Genomic DNA, 16,991 nt, shown 5'->3' with positions numbered 1-16,991 from the left:
ACTCCATTCGAGTGTAGGATCCAAATCGTAGGCCTTTGATCTATTTTAAATTCATTTCCAATGCTAATGTAATAAACACATTTATTTATTAGAACGTTCTCAACTGAATATATTAAAAAATAATAATCTTGAGAATTTTGTCCAAATTTTCTGAAAATGAGCTTTTTGGAATGACTGTAATTGCGAGCTGATACAGGAAAATCTGAAAATTCGAATTTGAACATCCAATGGAGCGCGTTTGCGCAACTACCAAAAAGTGCTGTGTATTTAAGTTAGCTTATAAGCTTTAAGTTAGCTTATATATCCGAAAACGCTAAATTTTGTGTTATTTCTTCATATTTGCATTTTATCAGGTTCAATCAAAGGCTATATTTCAAATGAAAAACAGTTTTATACCGAAAAAGAATGATGAACATGAAAACTTGGAGAAAAACGCAATTTTTGGTTGATTTTACTTTTTTACGCAGGGCCTCTATTTTTCAATTAATTTTTAAATTTCTTTTTTCTCCACCTTCCTTACAGTCATGTGAACAATTGATGCGTAATTAAAAACTATGAAATCCACTTTAAAGTAACAAAAAAATGAAGGAAATCACTTTTCAGTGTTAAAATTTTCCACGCTCACGAGAAACGCGCAAGACCCCTTGTTGGGTCATTTCCACGTGAGGAGACTGTGTCTCCTGCTTTTTCGCCCTAGACAGCAATTTTAGCTTTTCTATTTTTCAGTTTTCCAGGTTACTGTAGCCCAAAAAGTATGCGATCTTCAGCCAATCCTACGACGAAATGTAAACAACGCAAAAACACTAAAAATCAGAAAAAATCAATTTTAATATAGAAAAAAAATCAATATTAATTAACTAAAAACAAAGAATGATCGGGTCCAAGTGCGGCAGTTCGTACATCTCCCGGCAAAAATAATTGATAAGGGAATAATTGACGTTTTTGATGTCCGAGGCCTAAGCTTGAATATCGATTTTTTCCCCAAATGAATACTCAGATAAATCGAACCACGCAGGCACCGCTCCAAACCACGCAGGCAACGCGTACAAACCACGCTCAAGAATGCCAGTCCCTGCGTGGTTTCAACGCGTTGCCTGCGTGGTTTGGAGGCGACGCCTGCGTGGTCTTGCAGCAATGGCAGTTCGCAGCCCGCTCTTTCCCCTTACTGCCGTTTAACCATCTAAAACGCAAATTACGATTGTTTTTCAAAAATATATTATTAACTATTTATTAACTAAAAAACAAAAAAACACCAAAAAAGTCACGAAATGTACAGAAAACTGACTACTTGTGATGAAATTCCTAATAAAATCAAACAAAAAACGAATTGATGAATAATTACAATATTCTAACAACGAAAATCTCAAAAATAACAACAAAAAAGGGTGGGAAACAAAATTAAGTCCATGAGGCAGTTGTTTTCGTCCCAGTGATCAGTGTGATGGTGTGTCCTTTTCCTGGCTCATCTTTTTCCGTGCGTTCAAGCTGCAATATTATTGATTTTTGGAAATACAAATTGATAGAAGGGTGTTTACCATTTTTGATCCACCTGCCGGGAGAAAACATCGCCAAAATCCGCACTCGGGAACTGTCATTCGAATCCGGCTACAACATGTAGAATATTGTAAAGAACGCCTGAAAATTTTTGTTTTGAAAAAAATTGGACAAGAATAGCTTACTGATAGGCCAATTGAGAAGTCTTCCTTGAAGAATCTGATGATTCACCGAATTTGGGTGGACACTGAAGGTGTGGAGGAGCTATGGAGGAATTGTCTGAAAAGTGAACTATTTTAACTACATCTGGATTTGGAGAATTTGTGCAGCTTCCAAACTTCTGTTCACCTTTGACTTGGAATTTTCCGCGATTTTCCTAAGCTCTTTGAAATCCCAGTCTATAGTTCGAACGGACGATTCCGAAAGTTTTTTCTGAAATTTTGTTGCTATATATTTTTTAAAAATAAAGTTTATCTTACGTTGAAGCGACCAATCGAATGCGGCGCAGTTCGCACCAATTCCTTTCCCATTCGGATAGGGCAAGTGCCATTGACGTGATGGTTTGCCCGGCCTTCATCGTCGTCATCCGAAATTCCCGATTGGTAGGTGTTGCTTGTTTCACCGGCTTCCTCGTATTCATCGTCTTCATCTTTCTCTTCTTCTGGATCTTGATTTTCTTGGTGGCTGGCCGATTTCGCGTTCTGAAATACAGTAAATTAGTGACAAAACGCGATAATTAGCAAAACTACCGCTTTTTCGAGCAGCTATTGGAGCTGGGATTTTGTGAAACTATACGTTTCAGTTTCCAGTTTCTCCTTCTTCACACTTGCCACAAGAAAATTGTTGAAGGGAGGGCGTTTTGGTGTCTCCTCCTCCTCCAGTCCATTGCCACGCCGCTTTCGGCCTCCTTTTGGGGTTTTTCGGGCCGGGGTTGACATATTTACCTGAAAACAATTATTGAGTTTCATGAAGACATTGAAAATTAATAAAAAAAGTGCTTTTTGCAAGAAAAAAAACGGAAAATTCCATTAAATTAGAAAAAAAAAATAGAAGAAAAAGTTGTCCAAGAGGAGTACGCAGCCATTGGCCTAGGAATCCAGCGCGTGGCTGAACGTTGCCTGCCTGCATGGTATGTAGGCGTCACCTGCGTGGTTTTGCAGCCACTGCCAATAGCTGCCCACCGTCAAGTCGCCTGCGTGGTTCCTAGGCGTCACCTGCGTGCTTTTGGTTGCCTGCGTGGTCTTGACGCGTTGCCTGCGTGGTGGGCAGTCACCTGCGTGGTTTGGAGCGGTGCCTGCGTGGTTCGATTTATCTGAGTAGTCGGCCGTCTTCATTGATTGCAGACATACAGCTGTTGCCGGCAGAGACGGATGTGACCTGAAATTGTGAAAATTATCAATTTCTGGGCATTTTTTGCTACTTTTCAGTTTTTTTTTTCTGGAAACTTAGCATCAATTTTGAGATTTCTGGGTTACTGTAGCTCCAAAAGTACGCAACTTTCAGGCAATGCAACGGATTTAAACCGTCTGGATATGTGTAAAAAAGATTGCTGAACTCGAAATTCATAGGGAAAATCTGTGGAAACTCTAAATTCCAATTGAAAATGGTCTTTTTCGAAAATTTTTTGAGTTAAAAACTTGCAATTCAAGACAAAAATTCTCATAAATCACCATTTTCCTATCAAAAAGCGGTTGATCCATTTGCGTGGGCGTTTTGAGAGATTCCGCTTCAGGACCCATTCCAAGTACTCCAACACCCCAAACAAAGACATTTCCACGGGAATTTCGTGCCACAACAGATGACTGTGTACTATCAACACAAATTATAGGTCCCAGCGAGTTTGCCACGTGGCGTGACGTATTCAATTGAATCTCATCAGTTGCTCCAGCCGCTTGACCGTACTCCGTTTGTCCCCAAATGAAAATTTCGCCGTTTTCACTACAGGCAAGTAGGGTATCCGTGGATCCTGACACTTTTTGGATTTTCGAGCCTTCCACGTCTCCTCGAACTTTTGCCGGTTCCCATTGTATCCCGTAGGCCTCATTTCCACACTGGCCGTCCTCGTTTAGGCCGAAACTGAATACGGCGCCACTGGAATCTACGACAAATGATGTGTCCATTGAGCAGTGGATTGAGATTATTGGCTCCGAGGTTGGAAATGACAGGAGAAGTAGTGGAGACTCTGGAAATTCAATTTTTGGGAGGAAAATCTATGAAAATCTATGAAAATCTATGAAAATCTATGAAAATCTATGAAAATCTATGAAAATCTATGAAAATCTATGAAAATCCGAGTTTGGAGCTCCGAACGCAACTCAGCGCCCCAGCAGAGCCGAAAAGCTGCTCTTTGGGCTTCAAATCGGAAGTTTATAGCTTCCTATTCGAAGCTCACAGAGCAAAAGCTTCTCGGCGCTGCTGGGGCGGTTTTATGCAATTTTAAGGTGAAAATTTGAATTTTTTTCTGAAAATTTTTAAAATTTCAGGTTCGAATCAGGGGAAAATTAGAAAAAATCGAAAATTTGTCGATTTGCCGGAAATTTTAAATTCCGTCAATTTGCCAATTTGCCGATTTGCCGGAAAATTTCAATTCCGGCAATTTGCCCATTTACCGAAAAATTTCAATTCCGGCAATATGCCAATTTGCCGGAAATTTTCAATTCCGGCAATATGCCAATTTGCCGGAAATTTTAAATTCCGGCAATTTGCCAACTTGAAAAATTCGTGGGAATTCGAAATCGTGCTCGATTTTACGACAAAAACCACATTTTCTGAGATTTTTCACTACTGTAGGTCTGGAGGTACGCAATTTTCCGTCAACGCACCAGACCTTACGACAAAATGCACAGAAATTCAAAATTGGGGTAAAAAACTAGGCTGAGCTCGATTTTCAGCTTTTTTTGGGGTCTAAAAGCTGCTCTAAAAGCCTAAAAGCCTTAGTTTTAGCTAAAAATCCCAAATATTGTACCTTCAGAGCCCACAACAAATTCCGAAATCTCAGGATTCCGTCCACATTGCCCAAAATTATTATCACCAATCGCAAAAACGCCCAAATTGGTTCGAATCAGCGAGTGCGCTCTACCGGACGAAATCTCGAGAATTTCGTCGCCGGGAATATTGATTTTCTTTGCGGATATATAATAATCCTGATATTTGTTGATATTCGTCAGCTGACCACCGATCTGGAAGCTAAATTTGTGATTTTTGAGGGTTTTTTGGTATTTTTTACAATTATTAGGGAAAAAAATCAATAAAAACAGCTGTTTTTTTTTGATTTTTCGCCGAAAAATCGATTTTTTAGAGCAAAATGGCTTTTTTTTGGCGAAAAACATGAAATTTCTCAAATTTTTCAGAAAAATTGTTTAAAATAGGTAGATTTTTAATTTTTGAGAATTTTCAGTGAGAAATTAGAAAAAAATAGGGATTTTGGGAAGAAATTATCGATTTTTCGTTGTTTTTTCTCGGAAAAGTCGGGATTTTTGAGGATTTTCAGTGAAAAACTGCTAAAAATCTGCTTTTTGAGGTTTTTTGGCAACATTTTATCGATTTTTCGGAAAAAAAATCGATAAAACAGCTAAATTTTTGATTTTTTAGCGGTTTTCAGCAAAAAATCGATATTTTAGAGCACTTTTTCGCAAAAATTCACTTTTTTGGCGAAAAACATGAAATTTTTCAGAAAAAGTTGATGAAAATAGCCAAATTCCTAATTTTTAAGAATTTTCAGTGAGAAATTAGAGAAAAAAATCGATTTTTAGTGAAAAATTGCCGAAATGTTGCTTTTTGAGGTTTTTTGGCAATTTTTTTTTGGTTTTTTTTTTTTGGAAAAATTGTTTAAAATAACTAAATTCGTGATTTTTGAGGGTTTTTAGTGGGAAAATGGGGCAAATTTAGTTTTTTTTTTTAATTTTTTACAGAAAAAATCAATAAAAACAGCTGAATTTCTGACTTTTCGGGGAAAAATCGATTCTTTAGAGCACTTTTTCATAAAATTGCTCTTTTTTTGGCGAAAAACATGAAATTTCTCAAATTTTTCAGAAAAATTAATTAAAATAGGTAGATTTTTTAATTTTTGAGAATTTTCAGTGAGAAATTAGAAAAAAAATGGGGATTTTGGGAAGAAATTATCGATTTTTCGTTGTTTTTTCTCGAAAAAGTCGGGATTTTTGACGATTTTCAGTGAAAAACTGCTAAAAATCTGCTTTTTGAGGTTTTTTGGCAACGTTTTATCGATTTTTTCGGAAAAAATAATGAGAAACCCCCTAATTTTTGTATTTTTATTCAATTTTTCAATGAAAAATCGCATTTTTTCCAATTTTTTTGGGAAAGCTCATTTACAACGCAAGAAAACTGATTTTTTTTTTCCAGTTTTTTGAGTTTTTTAATCGATTTTTCAGATTCTTCCGCTCATTTTGACAAATTTAAAGCCCTTTTTCAGAAAAATCCAGCGTTTTTCAGAGTTTAGGAAATTCGAAATTTAGTTTAGAAAATTTCAGAATTTTCCAGTTTCTGCCACCGAACGCAACTCAGCGCCCCAGCAGAGCCGAAAAGCTGCTCTTTGGGCTTCAAATCGAAAGTTTTTGGCTTCCTATTTGGAGCTCACAGAGCAAAAGCTTCTCGGCGCGGCGATTTTTAGATGGAAAATTCGATTTTCTTGAATATTCTAGCATTTTTCTTTTGTACATTTTAAACTTTCAGGTGCAAAAGAGCTTAATTGAAACAATTTTGCAATTTTTGAATCGAAATTTCAAGTTTCTTTCAAATTCTACCGTACACCGGATCTTACGGCAAAATGCAGTGAATTTCAAAGTTGGGGGATAAACGATGCTGAGCTCGATTTTTAGCTGTTTGGGAGTCTAAAAGCTGATATGAAAGCCTATAGGCTCAGTTTTAGCTAAAAATTCTGATTGTTGTACCTTCCGAGCCCACAACAAATTCCGAAATCTCAGGATTACCGTCCACATTGCCCAAAATTATTATCGCCAATCGCAAAAACGCCCAAATCGGTTCGAATCAGAGAATGCGCTCTACCGGACGAAATCTCGAGAATCTCATCGCCGGGAATATTGATTTTCTTTGCGGATATATATTAATCCTGATATTTGTATGTTTTCCCGAGAAAGTGAAGCGACATTACTAGCGACAGCTTAAAGGCGCATCGCCTTTAGTGAGAGGCAGGTCTCGACGCGACGACATCTTTCCTCGCGCGCAGCGGCGAGATTTCGTCATTCTACGTGTTGGTAACGAAAAAGGACGTGATTTTATCGATTTGCATCGATTTTTTTTGGATTTTTCTTTGGTTTTATTGTATTTTTATGGAATTCTTAGTAGTATTTAGGTTTTTTATCGATTTTCCTCGATTCCGTTGCGTTTTCAAGCGTTTTTCTCGTTAGTAATGATAAAAATGTGGTTATTCCTACGTTTTTCAAAGAAAACCTGCGCATAAGTCAGGATTTGCGAAAGGAATCATTACAATTCTCAGTTTTTTTGCTTGTAACGCTTAGGAAGCTTACTTTCTGATGCTCAAGGGCTAATTTCCCCTGCCGTTTGGATATTTCGCCAAGTTTTTCTGCCCATTTCAGTGGTTTTTCTCTCGGCCCGGAGATTGAATATGTTCACATTTGTCTCTTTTCTCTCTCTCGCGCTCTTTCCTGCATTGTGATTTTATCCTTGCGCTTTGGTTATATAATTTTTTCGTTTATCGCTTTCTCTCTAACTTCTTTCCGTTTCGTGCACTCGCGCACGCTATCTCTCTCTATCTCTTTATCTATTTATCTCTTCATCTCTTGTTAGCTACTTTGGTATTTGTCGAGTTAGAAAATTCAAAAAAAAAAAAAATTATTATTATTATTATTATGTAAGGATGGACCGGGTCCCAAGATATCTGTCGAGTGAAAGGTATTTGTTTTTATGTGAAGTCGACTCCATGAGTCTAGTGAATATTCCGATAACATTTATCGAGATGTCATATCGGGCTGCCCGAGTTTTACGGATGTTTTCTCTTTGTGGTTACCATGTAACCGTAGTTCACAACGCAGAAAGAGCAATTCTTTATCGCGAATTTACGAGTGCAGGCCACGATAAGGCTATCTATCAAGTTATATTATTTTCGTCGAGTGAGAAATATTACCGTGCGTGTTTATTACGCTTAAATGGACCGATGGAATCAGGTCAGGGTATCTATGAGTACAATAGCCGACTCCGTGAGTTGTGAGTGTGTTCGGAGGACTGCTTTTAAGGGAAACTTTCAGACGGTTATAGAAATTTCCAGCGCGGTAACTGGAAAATATGGATGGAGTCTACATATCGAGAGCCCCATGAATGTTATTAAGGGACGCCGGATGGTCGTGTCTAATCTTCCTTGCTGGAGTGTTCCGGTACGCGTAACTTAGACGTAGCCTTGACTAGATGCTTTTTCGTTCTCAGGTGACATATATTCCTTTCCCCTTATTTCTTTTCTTCCTTATTTTTACCACTACTACGAGCGTTTCATCCTGCATGGCAAGTCTACGTTAGGTTACTCAAGTCTACGCAAGAATTGCTCAAGTCTATGTAGGGGTAGCGCAAGTCAAAGTAGGAGTGGCGCAAGGCCCTACTGGAAGTTCGATTTGATTTAGCCGCTCGGCAGGCACATGATCATGTTCGGATAGACAGGGGTTCTGGAATATTCATCTTATCGAGTTCCGTGTGAAGACGTCTAACCGTCGGATATTTCAGTTTTTAATCTCATAATGCGGTGATTTTCTTCAGCCATACCGCGCTTTTTGTGAGCGTGGAGATGCGAATTCCCCGTAAATGCTAGCTCCTTTGTGTCCGCGCAATTTTCATGAATTTCTACTATTTCCGGTCCCGCTATATTCGACGAAGCAGGCTACACAAGAGTTACGCAGGTTTACGTAGGAGTTACACAAGACTACGTAACAGTCGCTCAAGCCTAAGTTGGAAATTCGCGGGTGACGTGATACTGCCAAGTTCGGTGTAAAGACGGTTAGTTTTCGTCTGATTTATCGTATAATTGAGAAACATTTTGTGATTATCACACATTTTTCTGGCCTTGTATACGCATCTTTTGATTCGACTCATCCCCTTTCTCACGCGAGGGTCCTGATTTTCGTTTTGCATTTTTTCCCTGTCTCCACTAGGACGAACGACGCAGGGCTATGTAGGTGGTGCGCGTGGGCATGTTGGAGTCAATCTAGACTAATTAGCAGTCACAGGAAGTTCATAGCTGACTTAGCCGAATGAGCCCCTTCGACGTCGCAATTTGGCGGTTAGCACACTTCCAGGAAGACATAGACGAATCACAGTTTCAGAATTCCTATACGCTTCAGTAACTACGGAGTAAGGCGATCAGTTCCTTGCCGCATTTATACGTTCATCTTAACTTTATCTTATATTAGCTCACGGCTGTCATTTGAAACTACAGATAACTGAGCCAAATGCTTCGCCTTTTTGTCACTTTTTCCCAGTTCACTCAAGCCCAGAGTAGATGTAGTTTGAGGTTATCTACTTCTCGTTTCCATGTGCGGATACTAGCAGAGTTTCTCCTGTTATAACTGAGAGTCATTTCACACACAATACGGTTTATCTGTCGGCAGTTTCTTCTCACAAGGTTTTCGCTATAGCTGAATAGCTGGTATCGGGGTGAAGAATCTGTAACTATTAAACGCCTCAAGCTTATAGCCGTGACTGACAGTTATAGCCCCCGGCTTTGCTGGTTCTACCCTATACCACACAAAACCCAAACCAATAAACCCATAATACTATATAATTCGTGTTGTCTTATTAGAGCGTAACTTGATCAGGGAAAACGAATTCTCGGGGAGCGAAGCGATCCGAGAATTGTTGATATTCGTCAGCTGACCACCGATCTGGAAGCTAAATTCGTGATTTTTGAGGGTTTTTGGAGGAAAAATGGGAAGTGTTTTCCAAAACATTCGATAAAACAGCTGAATTTCTAATGTTTGATGGGTTTCAGTAAAAATCGATATTTTAGAGCACTTTTTTTGACAAAAATTGATGTTTTTCGGCTCTTTTTTTGACGGAAAACATGAAACTTTTCAAAGGTTTCAGAAAAATTGGTTAGAATAGTTAAATTTTTAATTTTTAAGTATGTTCTGAGAGAAATTGGAAAAAATAATGATTATTTTTTGGGAAAATGTCTTAAATTTCGCTTTTGGCAATATTTTGCAGAAATTATTGATTGTTCGGAAAAAATCAAGAAAACCACCAAACTTTTGTGTTTTTATTCAATTTTTTAATGCAAAATCGTATTTTTATTGAGAAATCTGATGAACAATATTTATAGCCTCACCAAAATGTTCGGTGAGGCTAAAAAAGGTGTAGTTTGTAGTGCAAGCCTCAACCAAATCATTTTTTAGTCAAAAATAGAATTTGCAATAATTTTTCACAATTTCGGCGATTTAAATAGTACATTTGACACATTTTTGCGAAAAAAAAACCCAAAAATTGATCGAAAACGTTGTGGTTGAGGTTTAGACTACAAACTACAATATTTCTAGCCTAATCGAATTATTTTTTAGTGATTTTCTATCAAATTTCTACGATTTTGGCCAATTTTTAAGCAAAAAAGAGCTATTTGTTGCGCTAATTATCGACTTTTTAGGAATTGTTCCAGAAATTTTCGGCAAAAAATCGTACTAGGGCAATCCGGAGAATGATATTCGAATCTGATGACAGGAACGTCTGAAAATATTATATAAATTGACTGAAAATCCTTATTTTACGGGGCTTACAATCCATTAAAGCATCAAGCCTCTCCGAGAGCTTCCGAATTTGCTCCAAAAGCTTTGCAGGGTCAGTTGGAGCATCATTTTCCATATCCTCCCAAAAAGTTTCCTCCTCATCGCCTAATGGAGTAGGTTCCCGGAAGCTTGAGAGCCGGCGTCACGTTTGTCTGAAAATTGGGGAATTTATTTGAAAACAAATCGATGAAAATTGAAAACAAATCGACGTTTTCTTTGCATTTTTGTCGATTATCCAGACATTCCTGAATCCATTTCACGTCTACCAACATCGGAGGCTCCGGTTTTCTGGACATTGCCTCTCCGACAAGCTTTTCTTCGGCATAGCGGTCTACGACGATATGGGTGGTCCGGTTATCGATTGATTTTTGAACTTCTGCACCCATTTCCTGAAAAATTCTCGTTTTTTAAGGGGAAAACTGATTTGTGAAGATAAACCTAAAAATTCGAATTTTCGGTTAAAAATGAACTTTCGCGTATTTTCAGGCGTTTTCAGCAATTTTCAGATTTTTTCCAACAAAATTTTGATAAAAAATTTGAAATTCCCCTACTAACAATTAATTTTTCCGACAAATGATGTCGAATAGGCAGGCAACACCCGTCGGAGAGCACAATGACGGTTTCAGCCAGATATTCAACGGATTCAGGTACTTCTTCATCATCATCATGGTCTACAACATCTTCCCGAGAATCTGTAACCTCCTCTTCATCGCCGGAATCCAGAACAATTTCCGAAATCGCCGAGTTTTCCGGGCGAAAACTGCTGAGATTACTGAAATCCCCGCTGATTTGAATTGAAGTGCCCATTGTTCGATTGCTCGGGCGTCCGGTCTGCAAAAAAGTTAACAATTTATCAGAATTTCTTAATTTATATTCAGAAAATGAAAGAAAAAATCGAAAAAACCTTTTTCGGAGTGTCCGCCGAGCTGAAATGGGTGGAATGGCGGTGCTCGTCATCGTCATCATCATAAATTGGCGAAATATTCGGGTCGAAACCATACGCGATCGACATTTTAAGGAAAAAATGGAGAAATTTTTTTTAATTCGAAATTCGCGATGGAAAAAAAATTCTTTTTTTTTCAATTGTCGCAGTGTTTAGTGTTTGCGTACAATGCATCATACCTGACGCACATTTACTTTTGTAGTTTCAGGAAATGTATTCATTAAATAATGAAAAAGCCAGAGCTGACTGGACAAATTGTAGTCAAATAAAATGGCCGCGGTGCAGTGTACAAATCTTATTCGCGTTAAATATTCAGACAGCCAAATGAGACTACTGTGGAAACTTCTTCGGACACATTAGGTTTGCCTCGCCGTGCATACCTTTTCCCTTTCACACCACCAGCCGCATATCTTTTGAAACTCCCCATAATCACTATTTTAATATTTGTAACTATCAACGATACAAGATCACATTCACACAGATTCATGGTTAGAGAACATATGATAATAACAATGGCACAAAATATCATAAAAATGTCACAAAATATAATCAAAATGTCACAAAATATAATAAAAATGTCACAAAATATAATAAAAATGTCACAAAATATAATAAAAATGTCTCAATTTTTTAAATACTTTAAAATACAGCAAGTGGCGATGTTGGTGAGGCCTCATTTTCAGTGTTCGGCGAACTGGCATACACGAGTGCTGGAGGCAGCGGAGAGTGTCGAGCTGAAAGAAAAATTGAATTAAAATTCGTTTTTCCCTAGCTTTAGTACTACAAACTTTAATTTTTAACCATTTTGTCTTTAAAATTTTGAAAAAATCCGAATCTTTGCATAATTTTGTTTTAATCGATAAAAACGCTGAAATTTCTTTAAAAAAGCCTCAACCATCCTATTTTTCGGCGTTTTTGTTGAGCTTGAGCTTGAAATCCGGGTGCATGAAAAGCCAGCAGGAGAGAGTTTCGTGGAGAACTTGATACTGGCGGCGGGGGGTCCTCGCAACGATTGTGGCGATGGAGTATGCGATGGTGGAGTTTTCTCGGAAGGTACTGTCGATTGTGGAGCCGCTTCAAAGCTCTTTCGGAGAGCGTCGATGATCTTTCCAACGTCGATCTGAAAGAAAAATTGAATTTTAACTAGTTTTAGTGTTACAAATTCTTATTTTTCCGCCGTTATTGTGTTTAAAATTAAAAAAAAATAATATTTGTAAAACGCTGAAATTTCTGCAAGTTTTTATCAAAAATCGAAGATTTTGTGAAATTTCGAACAAAATTGGTTGAGGCTCACACTACAAACTACAGAACTGGCTTAGCCTCAACCATCCTATTTTTCGGCGTTTCACCAGTTTTTTGGACTAAAAAACTCGAAATTTCGATATTTTCGTTGAAAAGGCTGCAAATTTTGAAACTCGGGGAGTTGCGAGCTCTTTAAACTGCATTTTCAGCACAAAAATTGTCGTTTTTGCTCAAAAACCTCCTTACTTCACGATTTCTTGAGTCGACAACGACGGTCACGTCGAACGTGGCTCCAGACGTGTGAAGAACCATCAGGAGGTCGCTATCCACGACGAGTGTCACCAAATCGCCTTCTAAAAATCACAAAAATTGAATTCAAATCGCAATTTTCAGTGAAATTCCTACGTTTATTTTTGTACTTCAAGACGAAGTTCGCGTCGGATGGGAGAGCCAAACGCCACTGCACATTGAGCACCAAGTCGATGAGCGTCAAGTCGTTGGTGTGGTGAATCGACGTCTTGTGCACAAAGTCGACGTGACGAGCCTTCAGAACTGTGCTCGTGGTGGCTTCGTTTGAATTCATTATCTGGAAAAATCGAGGATTTTTGAGGAAGAAAATCGAATTTTCATAGAAAATTAGGAAAATTCTTAACAAAAAACTCACCACATCAATATCAGGTCTTGCAATAATCGTAGAAGTTGTCATTGTTGCTAAATGTGTTGCTTTTACTGATAGAATCGTGGCTTGTGGTACAATACAACTGGCTCCACCTTGTTCCAGAAGTCTTTCGATTGATGTCATCTGATCCTTGCACATTGTTCGGTATGCTTCGAGTTCGGAGAGTTTCGTGGCGAAAAGCTTCGTTGATTCATTATCATCCGATTTTTGATTATTAGTAGCAAGAACTGAGGAAACCGATGGATTACGGGAATGACTTTTAGTGCTATTCGAGCTATAATCCGAATCGTTTTGTACCTGAAAATTATTGATTTTTCGATTGAAATTTTAACTTGATTTCTCTGATTCTAAAAGTCGAATTTTGAATTAAACGATTTTTGAAATATTTTATAGCCTTGTTTTCACCCATTGATATTGAGAATTCGTTTTCATCAAATTCGTGTGCCTAAAATTTTAAATATATAACGAATTTTAAAGAAATAAATTCGCAATTTCTCCGCAATTTTTCCGCATTTCTCGACATATGAGAGATGTGTCCCCGCAGGGTGGTAAGGCATTTCACCCTGTTAAAAGTCCGGTGAGTAGGCGGAGTTTCCTGCGGGGACACATGTCTCTGCGTCTCTCATCGTTCATCATATGTCGAGAAATGCGGAGAAATTGCGAATTTCACGACATTTCTCCGCACACTTGCATTGCAAAAAATGTGTCGAGAAATGACGAGAAATTCACTTGCATCGTCCCATAGATGTTCTCGGGGTTTTCTTCAGTTCAAATGAACATTTTGTTGAAAAAACGATATGGTATTGTTAGATCGAAATTAGATTGAAGCCTTGCGATAAAAGTGAAATTTTTTGGAATTGAACTACTTTTGGGTTTCTTTTTGTCGAATTTCCCTTTTAAAATAGTCGGATAGGAACTGTTCCTGGTATATTTTCATGGATTGAAACTTTTTTTTTGAAAATTTCCATAAAAATTCGAAAAATAGCTGATAATTATATTTTTTAGTTTTTCAATCATAATATGTGATACGCACCTCGTGTTCTGAATCTGTATTGTCCTCTCTTCCCCGCTGATCAAGAAGGTTTTGCTCATGAAAGTCCATGGCTACATCTTGGTTCCCTTCTTCTTCGTCGTCGTCACCTCCTTCATCAGCATCAAGGGTGTCAATGTCCCGTAAAAATTACAAAAACGGGACAGCGGGACGTCCCGTTCCCGTAAAAACACTCAAAAAACGGGACAACGGGGCAAACGGGACACGGGACTTGACACCCTTGATCAGCATCTTCTTCTTCGTTATCATCATCATCTTCACCATCATCATTATCTTCATCAGCCATATTTGCACCCCCTCCTGGATTTTCAGTAATGGCACGGTAGACAAGGTTGAGAGACTGTAATTGTGTCCATTTCAAAAATGAAGTTTGGAAAAGTGAACAAAACTAACTTTGAAAGCGAATTCGACAAGTAGGCGATTTTCTCGAGACATCCATCCAAGAAGCTCCGTAAATCCTTCGATATGATTTGTGCAAATCTGAAATTTCAACGCAATTCATTTGGAATTAGAATTTTTCACCTACATCATGTATTGTAGAGATCATCCAATCTGTCGCTATGAATCCCATCTGCATATCTTCTTCAGTATATCCATTCGGAGGAGTCTCGAAGGTGTAGTGTCTCCGAAGCCCGTGCAACTCTTGACAGACATTAGCTAGATTCTGCAAACGTGTACATTTTGAAAAATGAAGCTCAGAGTCGTCAAATATGTAACTCACATTGATCCCTCTCATCGCATTCCTAACCAACCTACCAGATTCTACAAACTCGCAAATGAATTCTCCAGCAATAGGGAGCCAGCCATCGCGTAACTAAAATATACCATGCGGATAATAATTAATGAGTTCTTTCTTACGTAGTATGAACTTCCTAGAACTCCGTCGAATAATTCCACTAGTAGATCCATTTTGATTTCTGCAAATTATCTGACTAAAAAGAATACCGTCTCAGGCAGTCCGGAGGCAGTGTCGAATACTCTTAGAAGGTCATTATTCAGACACAAAAAATTTTCTCTAAACAGCAATACATCTCGTTATCCCGTTGCTGTAACTTTTACGGAACATTGGCACCCTTGCTCCGCATTCGGCCACAGCAAAAGGGAAGACAGATCCTCGTGCACGTCGGAAGAGGCTTTCTAAGAGTCCAAACCATATGTCAATAGGACTTAGAAGCCTCGGGACAAAATAAAAAACAGATTATCGTGTGTGCACCTTCAACAGCCGTCGGCTTCATAGTTCGAAGCACCCTCCTTCCCAAAATCGTAGAGATCCGATTTCTCAGTCACCACGTGGTGTCAGAATGTCTCTTTTCGGTTTGATCTTCGAAAAGTGCGGGAGAAGAGCCGCAGAGTTCTCAACTGATTTTGCATGGTTAAGAACGTGTCGAAGTCACATTTTTTGGGCAAAAAATTCCCGTATTTTTGTAGATCAAATCGTAATGGGACAGCCTGGCGCCACATTAGTCACCGCTTTGCACACCTTGAAAGTGAACCGAAAATTCAAGTTTACGGTGATTCTATGCTCCAACTGCCGACTCAAACTGAGAAGAAATCAGGGACTTACGACAGCATTAAAGACATTTTGGAGAGTGCCAGAGCAAGTGCAAATTTGTAATCAGCGACTTGGCAAGACGACGAACGTTACATTGGCCCTTATTTCATGGAACCTAGGAACGATACTGGAGAGCTTCTCGCTAGGTTCTGTGAAAAAAACACGAAATCGATCACATTTTAGTCAATGGGAAATTTTTGACCAATACAACAGTGCTCCCGTCTTTCACAAACGGCAGTGACCAACACTCTTGTTCGGAAATGGAGGTACCTTCAACGCAAGCCGAACACTATTTTCGAAACGTGGCTAACGTCACAAAGATCATGCTGATTAAGCCACGCATCATCAAGTTCATGGCCGGCACCAACTGGGGCAATGACAGAGAGCTAGTGTTATGTAAGACAAACGCCTTAATAAAACCAACAACACTCTATGGTGCCCCAGCATGGACATCTGTTCTATTGGACACCAATAAATGGGAATCTGAAAATAGCATACAGGAGCGCCTTAGGAGCTTGTGCGGGTCTAACCAAAGATTCACTGTTGTGGACGGAACGTAAACCTGATCTTTATACTGACGTGACCTTTGTGTCATTGTGAACTTATCGCGTAAGCGACCTTTCTTATTTCATTACTTCTTACACCTATCGTAATAAACTCTTCTCTCCTTTGTCGTCTCGCTCAATACATAACATTGGCGATCAGGATCATTGAGAACTCACTGCACCCACCGTACTTTGGATAAGTCGGTTCAGAGAAGGGGAGAGGCACATGGTGTGCGCTCGGCAGATGGAGTCAAGGTGGACAGGAGCGACTTCCGTGAAGTTGAGAAAAAGAAGAAGGAATCGGGATCCTCAATGCTCGGAAAACCGCATCTCGAAAAGGTCCATCACAAAATCTGCTGTGCCAATGGCACTGAAGTCGCTGTCAAAGGTAGAGTTCTCGTATGGTTCAAAACCAAAGGTGTCGAATACACTGAGTATGTGTACGTCTGGAACAGAGACAATAATCTGTTGGGCACTAGTTGGATGCGCCACTCGCCTCAAATGCGTGATGCTCTGGACCACATCTATCAAGAAGCAAGATGTCTACCGCTGAAAGAAGAATTCAAGATTGTCAATCAACAGATCTACCTAGCAACACGCAGGTCAGCAACACATCCTTGTTGGGATCTGGAACAGAAGTCAGCGCAAACCTAAAACACCGTCCGATAAATAAAACTATCAACGAAGAACCACCAAAGGTTAACTACAACGAGGAACGAACCCTGC

At 38.9% G+C, this 16,991-nt stretch overlaps 1 protein-coding gene, 1 non-coding gene and 3 pseudogenes across 7 annotated transcripts; 1 reads left to right on the top strand and 4 right to left on the bottom strand.

Moving 5' to 3' along the window:
* Window positions 1–856: 856 nt before the first annotated feature.
* Window positions 857–993, bottom strand: Y71A12B.21 (annotated as a pseudogene). Its single transcript has one exon. A coding segment is annotated over exon 1 (137 nt).
* Window positions 994–1,398: 405 nt separating this feature from the next.
* On the bottom strand, window positions 1,399–2,432 carry Y71A12B.14 (annotated as a pseudogene). The gene is made up of 6 exons: window positions 2,244–2,432; window positions 1,974–2,195; window positions 1,843–1,926; window positions 1,680–1,773; window positions 1,536–1,635; window positions 1,399–1,485 (listed from the first exon to the last, which is right to left on the bottom strand). Coding segments are annotated over exons 1-6 (776 nt in total).
* A 272-nt stretch (window positions 2,433–2,704) lies between these two features.
* Y71A12B.13 lies at window positions 2,705–11,265 on the bottom strand (annotated as a pseudogene). 2 transcript variants are annotated; one of them is made up of 9 exons: window positions 11,158–11,265; window positions 10,809–11,084; window positions 10,463–10,642; window positions 10,245–10,405; window positions 10,150–10,194; window positions 6,444–6,583; window positions 4,460–4,673; window positions 3,165–3,676; window positions 2,705–2,871 (listed from the first exon to the last, which is right to left on the bottom strand). In that variant, coding segments are annotated over exons 1-9 (1,803 nt in total). The 2 variants fall into 2 exon arrangements; another variant differs by lacking the exons at window positions 10,809–11,084; window positions 11,158–11,265 and having other exon boundaries at window positions 10,463–10,639.
* A 398-nt stretch (window positions 11,266–11,663) lies between these two features.
* On the bottom strand, window positions 11,664–15,077 carry Y71A12B.10 (PB1 domain-containing protein). Of its 2 annotated transcripts, NR_165325.1 has the most exons (10): window positions 15,027–15,077; window positions 14,890–14,982; window positions 14,695–14,832; window positions 14,562–14,648; window positions 14,151–14,508; window positions 13,103–13,414; window positions 12,844–13,024; window positions 12,685–12,791; window positions 12,092–12,316; window positions 11,834–11,930 (listed from the first exon to the last, which is right to left on the bottom strand). NR_165325.1 is itself a non-coding variant. In NM_001377676.1 (9 exons), exons 4-9 carry the CDS (start codon window positions 14,217–14,219, stop codon window positions 11,796–11,798), a joined length of 1,029 nt encoding a protein of 342 aa, NP_001364624.1. In that variant the 5' UTR covers window positions 14,220–14,508; window positions 14,562–14,648; window positions 14,695–14,832; window positions 14,890–14,978; the 3' UTR covers window positions 11,664–11,795. The 2 variants fall into 2 exon arrangements, 1 of the variants encoding a protein (NP_001364624.1); NM_001377676.1 differs by lacking the exon at window positions 15,027–15,077 and having other exon boundaries at window positions 11,664–11,930; window positions 14,890–14,978.
* Window positions 14,471–14,488, top strand: Y71A12B.22. The gene has a single exon (NR_050712.1). It is a non-coding gene; the product is annotated as an Unclassified non-coding RNA Y71A12B.22 (non-coding RNA).
* Window positions 15,078–16,991: the final 1,914 nt, after the last annotated feature.

The sequence above is a fragment of the Caenorhabditis elegans genome, chromosome I, assembly GCF_000002985.6.
Source record: "Caenorhabditis elegans chromosome I".
Taxonomy (NCBI): Eukaryota; Metazoa; Nematoda; class Chromadorea; order Rhabditida; family Rhabditidae; genus Caenorhabditis; species Caenorhabditis elegans.
The sequence above is the reverse complement of the archived record's forward strand: the minus strand, read 5'-3'. Positions and strand labels throughout refer to the sequence as shown.